Here is a 9,704-nt window from a genome sequence, read left to right on the forward strand (position 1 = left end):
TATGGTAGAGGATGGCCTGAAAGGAGAAAACAGATGTACAGTGATTCCCTCTTTAGTTTGGTAACTGTACCCTGCTACACGTGCATGTGGGCACTCTGTAAAAAGACGACACACCCCCTTAATTCTAGACTTTGTTCAATTTTAGGCCCGCCTTATGTTGACTCCAATTGGACCCACAATGGTGATTGTTGATTCGTGATAAAAAAAACAAAAACCCTCTATATCTGCAGGGTGAAGTACAGACGTCCATCATCTGGTGTTCTGCACTGCCATTGGTCAGATAAACACACCTCTTCTGCTTTATGACTGCTGTCACGCCTACCGCTAATCTTCGGGCTGTGATTGGATGACGGTCAAGCGAGTCACATTTGAACTTCCGGGTGCTGAAAACGTTACAAAACAGAATCCCATACAGACAGACATCTGTGGAAGAGGACAGTTAGGAAACCCTGGATAACACAGCTTCAGGAAAAGTGAGTAACTTCACTTGTTGACAAGAACCTGAGTCATTTAATAAGATATTTATATATTACTTAGAGTTAATCCTGGATATATGTGTGTGGATGTGAAGCCTCCGTCATGTCTGCTGATGTTACACAACATGGTTAGCTGTGATCATACACAAGCTACTGAGCTATTTAACACAGCGGAGAGTTTGCAATTAATTTTTTTGTGACTGTTAAATATCTTGTACATTTATACGACTAGTTACAGTAGGTCGGTGTTGCACTGTTACTGTAGGCGACACGTGTTTCATGACATATTAGCATGTATAGAACCATGTGCAGCCAATCACTGCCAAGGTTAAAGCATATAGCAGAGTGAAGAACTTAGTACATAGTGTCCAAACAATCTTTATTCTCATCTCTTACTCAGCGAATTATCTTCATAGCTGTATTATATTGTGAAAATGTCTCATATGGCTTTCTGTAAAAGTTAAACTGAAGTTGTGTAAAAGTGTGGTAGGTGTGTCTGCTTTCATTGTCACTTTTACATCTCACACAAAATAACTGAACTCCCTCTTCTCTCTCCTCCTCCTCCCTGTATGAAGTGATGATGTCTGAGGTCCTGCAGGTCCTCCGTGGGGCAGGTAAAGTGGGTTCTGCCATGGTCACCACTCAGGGAGAACAGCTGCGGTTAATGGCCTGCAACTCCTCACTGGGAGCAGGGGCTAAAGTTGCTCAGGATGTAGTGGAAGGACTGGTGGGCACCTTCATGGGCGGCAGCAATACGGTGAGAATTCTTACATTTCCCACCATCTGATGGATATATTGTTATGATATTGGTAATATGACATGAGATTAATATCCAGTCTAAACCTTTTTAGGTTTTGGACTTTTGTTCAAATGCAGTTAGCAGATTGAATCTAGCATTTAATGCACTCTGAATATGTGAATGAATTTGACAAAGCAATTATCAATGATGATAATAATTTATATTGTAAATAACTATTAAATGCAAGCTATTTGCAAATATATAGTAATAATCAGTCTAAATTACTTTCTCCAATCTGTTTGTAGCAACAGTCAGTTACGGAGGATGTGTTTCCGGATGCGGAGGGCTGGGACAATATGGATCCTGATGAAGCAGCCAAATGGGCCATGGGTGCAGATTTCCATGCTGATGCAGCAGACCAAACCCAAACAGAAGCTGGAGCTGCAGGTATTGTCAAGATATACATTTTTGCAATATTGCACTGAAAGATGATTTTTGAAAAATAAATGTATTAAAAGAAATAGTTAAGTTAAAAAAGTTAAGTAAAAAAGCTCTTTTCAGATAAAGTTTTTCATTACATCAGTTCATCTTCAGACCTCAAACGACCAGTGTGTAGGATTTAGTGGCATCTAGCGGTGATGTTGCGGATTGCAGCCTACTCCCCTTCCTCTTCCAAACTTGTATGGAAACATGTGGTGAGCGCATTCTTATGAATGTGATATTCCGTTTCTGCCAAGTCTGTTCTGCTGGATGCCATAAATTCTACACACTACCCAACAATGGCTTATTCATGAAACTTTGAGTATCAACTTTTGTCAGTATTTTACCTTTAAATCTTGTAGGGTGTAAACACTGTAGAGTTCTGTCTTAACAGAAGATGGTAAAAATGAAAAATTCAAATCTTGCATTTGATTAGACACTTTTTCCCCCTTGTGCAACATTAAAACAGTCACATGTTTTGTATGATCACATTAGGGTCAGGGCTTACTCTGGTATTCAGTCATGTGTTCAGTAATACATACATCTCCTCTCTTCACCAAAGGAGTGCACTCTTCCTCAGGGGCAGCTCCAGCAGGGGCGGGATGGCCAGGGCAGAGCGCTCGCTTCCTCCACACGACCCCCGCCCTCCACCGGTACTACTACTACCAAACTAGATCCGTCCATGACACAGTGGTGGCCAGACTCACACCAGAAGACATCAAGAAGGCCAGGGAGGCTAAGCAGGCCCTGGCCAAACCTGTCAAACAGAAGGTTGGTGGAATAACTCAATCTGCAGAGTCATTATGATTCAGTAATGGCTGTTGCAGATTATGTTTATATATTTTAAGGATAATGGAGTTTATAGAATACCAGTGAAGCACACCATGGCTAATGGGAATCTTTAGTGGTTATATTTTTTAAATTATACTTAAGTAGCTCAAGGGAGATCTCAGAAAGGGAGGATATAAGGAAGGGTGCTAGAGTCAGCACATTTGGGCAATATTTATAATAGATATTGCTGAATATGAGGCGTTTTATTACTATTTGAATTAGTATTCTTTTTCCTTTTTTTCATGTAATGTGTAAATCGTGAGGCTGTGTTGAAATAAGTCTGGAAATTCTTCATGAAGTAGCCAGTTTATTCACCAAATGATTGAATCAACTTAAAACTCTATTTTAATCTGAAGCAGAACCCACTGCTCTATTTCTGTCTCTGGCACATAAATGTTGACTTACTGATAATGATGCACATTGTTGCGTAAACAATAGGCAGGTGCCAGCACCATATTTTGGGTAGACTTATGTAATATGCGTCACATTCCTTTCTGAGAAAATGCAAGATTACTGTCAAGAGTTCTGTCCTTTGCCTCCCTTTTAGTTAGGAGTTAATCACAAATGATTTAAAACATGATTTGAAATCATTCTAAATTCATTTACAAGGTATTTTAACGATCTTGTTTGTCTTCCTTCAGCTGAGCGACCGTGCAAGAGAGAGGAAGGTGCCTGCCACGAGAATCAGCAGGCTGGTTAATTTTGGTGGTAAGAACAAAAAGATTTTATTTTTTTTTTCATTTAATTTTATGTAAGTGCTCAATCAAACCTGGCAAGCCACACTGTTCCTAGAAATGTGACCCTGTATAATAAAGCATATAGCTTATGAAACACACACACACACACACACACACACACACACACACACACACACACACACACACACACACACACACACACACACTACAGCTACAATTACAGCTACACTTTTGTAGTGTAGCTGTAATTCAACCAACTTCCAATTTCATTCATTCATCATTACAAGACTGCAAGACTTTTCTTTTCCTTACAATACTAATGCTGCACATTCCAAAGTGTTGTAATAATTATTAGATGAATTGTATAAATCTCAAGGCTCTGTGTTTCCTCAACTATAAATATAAGTCATGTATGAAAACCTTTATATTATAAGCTGTACTATCATTATGCTTCAATGTTAGTCTGTCATATGTTGAAGCATAATGATTGTGTCATTCTAACAGGAATGTACATTTTGAGGATTGTTTTCTTATAATTCACATTCTTTTTTACAAAGGAAAACAGAGTACATTTGGATTTTTTAAAAGCTTCAAGGAACTTTTTAAACATATTTCTCAAGTGTTAGAAATGAAAAACATTCTCAGTATAAGTTGGCAGGCTTGAAATGTGATTTCACTCTTGAACTAGCAGCAGCTGTGTCATATCAGCGCTTCCCTCAAGCATCTGTTAAGTGGCCCTACATTTAAAATGACTTGTCTCCCTTCGTCCCTTTCTCTGCTGCAGGACTGGCAGTAGGGCTGGGGATCGGCGCCATCGCGGAGGTGGCGAAACAGTCGCTGGGAGGCAAACAAAAAGGAGGTAAAGATACTCTCTCCTCTTCTCTCATCTTCTCTCCTCCCATCCTGGTAAAGCCGCTTTCAGTGCATTGCTCGCCTGGCGGGTCCAGCAGACGGACGGACAGCTGGTCGGCCTGGAGAAGTTTCTAATGTGTCAGCAGCACCTGCCAGGCGTTGCACTGGCATTATATCAAAACCTGTTAACAAGAATTTAAACTGAGGCTTTACTATGTGTGAAGCGAACAGTGTTTACTCCCCCACTTTTTACATACTTCTCCCTCTGAGTAGCTTGTTAAATCCCTGAGCTTAGTTATTTAACATGCTGCTGTTTGAAGATAATTGCCTGTACAAATGCCTTTTGTGTATGCTGTTGTACCTCTAATATGTTTGACAACCGTCTGTGTATGTGCTGTATTTTTTAGACGCCCTGCTAGACTCTCCACTCCTGTCAGAGGCCAATGCCGAGAGAATAGTCAACACATTGTGTAAAGTCCGCGGGGCTGCACTCAAGATAGGACAGATGCTCAGCATACAAGGTACACATTCCGTCAATGACATCACTGTTCTTGCTATTTCAGAGTATTTCTAGTCAGTGAAAATATTGATGAAAGCTTCTCTGATTCCTTTTCTCTTCAGACAACACCTTCATCAACCCCCAGCTGCAGAAGATCTTCGAGAGGGTCCGACAGAGCGCAGACTTCATGCCTACCTGGCAGATGAATGTAAGCAGGGCTACATTTGTTGATATGAACTGGCTGTTTCATATCAACATAACAATTTTAGACACCTTTTATATCTGTGTGTGTGCACATGTAGAAAGTGTTAGAGCAGGAGCTGGGGCCAGGCTGGAGAGAGAAGCTATCGTCCTTTGAAGACAGGCCGTTTGCGGCAGCTTCCATCGGCCAGGTGCATCACGGGGTTTTAAAAGACGGTAGAGAAATCGCCATGAAGATCCAGGTAGGAGGGTACTAACACAAACACACACTCTAATGTCTGTCTCCTCTGTTTCACTCACTGCATTGATTTGACCGTATGTTATTCCTGTATTCATCCCAGTACCCCGGAGTGGCAGAGAGCATCAAAAGTGACATTAACAACCTGATGTCAGTACTGAAAATGAGTGTGGTTATGCCAGAAGGTAAACGTTTAAATAGTATTCAACAATTCTGTTCATAAAGCTATTTTCAAGTCAAAGGATGTGCTTATTTATGACAGGCTCATGCTTTATTGTAACACTCAAAATTACCAAAGATGACCTCATTACCTTGACTTTAAATTCATTAACAGAAGTTGGCCTGAAAAGTCTTTGCAAGTTTGGTTATAACACCATTATTACTGAAGAAAATCAAACCATTGCCAGTATTTTTTAATTTGGACTTTTCAAGTTGCAATTGTCTGTCTCATGTGTTTGCAAACCTATGTTCTGTTTAGACCATGAGGTGGTGCTATAGCTGCAAAAGTAGGTAGTACACAATTGTTAATGAATGAGTGGCATTGAGGATTTGTAGGAGATTCAGGCTTACTATGCAAATTTAAAACGGAGTAAAGCATGAGAAAACTTATTTTAGCGAGTGATAGCATAGTTGTATTGCCTTGATATTCAATGATGTACTTACTCAGCGAGCTCTCCTCAGAAATTGTACAAAAACAATAAGGAAGAACAGACAACCTCTCTCATTCTTAACCAGAGGTCTGTTCCATGAAGTAACTTTATTGGCTCACCTCATTTGTGTAGATTGTGTGGTAGGCACCACACCATTGTGTTTGAACATGACAGACTCCATATATTTTCTTTGGTTTTTCACGCTGAGTTTGCACAATTTCATTTTTCCACAGGTCTGTTTGCAGACAGCAGCCTAGAGGTTCTTCAGAGAGAGCTGGCCTGGGAGTGCGACTATGTAAGGGAAGCCGAGTGCGCCAAGAAGTTCAGGTAGGTTTATGTGGCGCGTGGTGAGAGTAGAAACCACACCAGGTCAGCTGTAAAGGATTATTATTCTTAAATTACGAAGGTTTCACTGGAATGCTGCTGCTGCTAAAAACTGCTCTTTCTGAGTCCTAAATCTTCAAATGACTGACTTTATTCTAGATTTCATTAGAACAAAAACACTGTTTCTTTGACTTGTTTTATTTTTTTAATAATTTTATTGATATGTATAATCTTGAAAAGGACACTATTATTACTCATTCTACAGATATGAAGTATAATTGTTGTCATATTTGTGTCTCTGGCCTCCAGGTCACTACTGGAGGGAGAGGAACGTTTCCAAGTCCCCAACGTGATCGATGAGCTGTCAGGGCGCAAAGTGCTGGCCATGGAGCTGGTACAAGGAGTCCCTCTGGACCGCTGCGTAGACCTGGACCAGGAGACTAGGAACCAGGTATTGGTTGACTCAACTACCAATTACAGTTAAAACCCAATGACAGTAAAGGGAGCAGACTGGATTACTGTCTCCCTATAGTAGTTTTGTATCGACTGTTTAATGTATTGAATATCTGTATTTCATCACTCCAGCTCAATCATGTTAGAAGGAGGTTTTGTGTATGTAATATAAATCTCAGCACCTTTAGACATGGCAAGTGTATCACAGTGCACTGAGAGAGAGTACCACGCTGAATAGAATAAGATGTATAAAATGGGATATATCCATCAGACCGGAGCGGAACATGACTCCTGAGGTGGAAAGAAGCTGTAGCATAAAAATAAGAACGATATTTATAGCAGCAACATCGCTCTAAACAAACGCAAACCTCTCCTCTCCGTCCCAGATCAGTTTCAACATCCTCGAGTTGTGTCTCAGAGAGCTGTTTGAGTTCAGGTTTATGCAGACGGATCCAAACTGGGCCAACTTTTTCTACAACGCAGACACAAACAAGGTGAGGGATATAAGAATCCTTATATCTAACACAGAAAGCATTATTTGTACATTTTAGCGGAAAAAAAAACCCTTCATCATACACAGAACATACATCCTCTCGTCTCATCTTCAGGTGATTCTGTTGGATTTCGGAGCGTGCAGAGGCTACCCAGAATCCTTCACAGATGACTACATAGAGGTACGAAGAAATTAGAAATTATGAGAAACTCAGCAGTGAATCACACAACATGATTTATGCAAAGAGATCTCTTTAAATAATTAAGCACTGGAGCCTTTGGAGAAATTTTTGCAGCATACACAATCAAATGCATGTGCACTCTTTCTCCTAATTACAGCTACTTCAGTTTTCTGGTGCCTTCGTAAAAGGAAAGTCTGAAAATACACATGATTAACAGATCCATATCATTGATTTGTCTGTGTGCGTGTGTGTGTGTGCGTGTGTTCAGGTGGTGCACGCAGCTTCCGTGGGTGATCGAGCCACGGTTCTTTCCAAATCAAAAGACCTGAAGTTTCTGACAGGCTTCGAGGCCAAGGTAAAGATATTTTAGTCCCTGCTGCCGTGCTCATTTATTTTTGATACGGTTTATCCTCCTCTGTCTCCTCCGTTTTTTATTACTGCCTCTCACTGCCTCACATCGATGTCGTTCCCCCACCGATGTCGCCCCCCCCCCAGTTCTTTATGGAGGGGTTTTAATAAAATGTGATGGACAGAGAGGGTAAGGGTGAGGGAACAGCTGATGGTGACTTGAGATCAGAAACTTCCATCAATAAAGCATTTTTACTTGTTTAAACTGATCTGTGAAACTCACAATAGACACAAATCTAAATAAATGAATATTTACTTATTAATGTCACAAGTAACACTTAGAAACGAGTGTGTGCAGTGTTCAGTATTGGCCAGAGATTGTAGTCACATTGAATAGAGTCAAAATTAGCCACAAAAAAAAAGAGGAAAAAAGTTGTTCCTCAAAAATAAACCCTATTTATTCACAGCTAAACTGGAGAGATGAAAATGTGTTCATATAGCATGAATTGTGTATATATGATTACATAACACATGCAGATTTGGGGTCATACAATTCAAATAAACACATGATCAGGCTGCTTCAGAATGCAGATGCTCAAAACATGCATTAGTTTAAATATATTGTTCAATATCTATCTATGTACCCTTTTTTTTGGGTACAGTTGATTAATATGCACACATACAGCCACCATAACCCCTCCTCCTCTCTGCCCACCAGGCCTTCGAGGATGCTCACGTGGAGGCGGTCATGATTCTCGGCGAAGCCTTCGCTTCCTCCGAGCCCTTCGACTTCGGCACCCAGAGCACCACCCAGCGCATCCAGAGCCTCATCCCCGTCATGCTGCGCCACCGCCTCGCCCCACCGCCCGAGGAGTCGTACTCCCTCCACCGCAAGATGGCCGGCTCCTTCCTCATCTGCTCCAAACTAAAGGCGCGCATATCGTGCAAGGACATGTTCTTAAATGTGTACAATGCCTACAACCAAAGGAGGCAGGCAGCGCAGGCCAGCGTTTAGACGCTCAGGGAGAACACTTGACCAGAATCACCTCGAACTCTACATGGAGACATAACTGACTCCACCAGAGTGCTCTAATGATGACTATGAGTGTGCTTGACTTTATCTGCTTGTGTCTTTTCAGTGCTGCAGATCGCTGACATCAGTCTGAGGGTGTAATTACACGTCACTCACTGACTCATCAAGGCTGGATTATGCTGTCTCACGTACAGACAGACATACTGTATATAGTTAATAACTATAATGACTTAGAATGGAATTGCTATGAAAATAATGGTGATAATTCCGTCATAATGAATGACTATATAAGGGATTCAGTGTGTACCTTAATTGAAAAATTTATATCATTGTGAGGGTTGGTTTGTTTTTCTCATCATATTAACTGTTATACATGTCAACAAACACTCTACATACAAAGGCTGCTGTAAATTTCAAGCCAGCTTCATCTGCAAGTTTCTGAAGGCAGGATATATATTTCCCATGTGCTTCCATGGCTAAAATTAACTCACGCTGGCTCTTACTCACTCTGACAGCAAGGTCCAACATATTTCTAAAGAGAATGGGTATGTTCTGTCTTAAGGGCAGATAATAAGCCCTGTAATGCCTAGCCAATGCTGCCAAGCACTCTATTTTGCTAGAAGAACTGAGTGTGCTCGCCTTACGAGTTGGCGAATAAAGCTTTCCCCTAAAATGTAACGACTGGCAGAGTAGATGAGCAGATTATCAGGGGAATTAGCGAGGACGAGCTAATGGAGCCTCAGTAAATAATGGCCTTGCGTTATAAAATATACTGTATTTGACACAAAACTCCATAGTGTGTCAGTTTTGTTACAGCAGAGAATTTTGTACATTGGAACACTTATGCTCTCTAACCTACAATACAGTGTGCTATGTTTTGCTTTTTTTTAATGAAATATGAAATAAAATGTGAGAATGATTTGTGTATCGTGACTTGAGCTTTACTGGCAGGTATCAAGATAAGGTCATCATAAGCCAAGTATGTCCTCCACTCCGTATTGATCTTTCCATTTCAGTTTTAGACCTCTTTGGGAATTGTCATTGACCGGAGGCCATGTTTGACCTCATTCTCTCCCGACGCTGTTCTTTTATTGATCGCCGAGCATTATAATATAATAATTTTGGCTCACGTGGCGTTAAGACTTGAGGGAATGGTGGCATTGATGGCTTTTTTAAGGAGCTATTTTAGTTTCAAGGCGGCTAAGTCT

At 40.8% G+C, this 9,704-nt stretch overlaps 1 protein-coding gene across 1 annotated transcript; it reads left to right on the top strand.

The window, feature by feature from the left end:
• The first annotated feature begins 398 nt into the window (after positions 1-398).
• Positions 399-9,404, top strand: coq8b (coenzyme Q8B). Its single transcript, XM_062418981.1, has 16 exons — positions 399-473; positions 1,052-1,233; positions 1,521-1,662; positions 2,258-2,466; positions 3,168-3,234; positions 4,009-4,083; positions 4,484-4,597; positions 4,698-4,783; positions 4,878-5,018; positions 5,118-5,199; positions 5,898-5,991; positions 6,298-6,439; positions 6,828-6,935; positions 7,050-7,115; positions 7,384-7,470; positions 8,182-9,404. Coding segments are annotated over exons 1-16 (1,893 nt in total). The 5' UTR covers positions 399-472; the 3' UTR covers positions 8,479-9,404.
• Positions 9,405-9,704: the final 300 nt, after the last annotated feature.

This window comes from Scomber scombrus, chromosome 5 (assembly GCF_963691925.1).
Source record: "Scomber scombrus chromosome 5, fScoSco1.1, whole genome shotgun sequence".
Classification (NCBI taxonomy): Eukaryota; Metazoa; Chordata; class Actinopteri; order Scombriformes; family Scombridae; genus Scomber; species Scomber scombrus.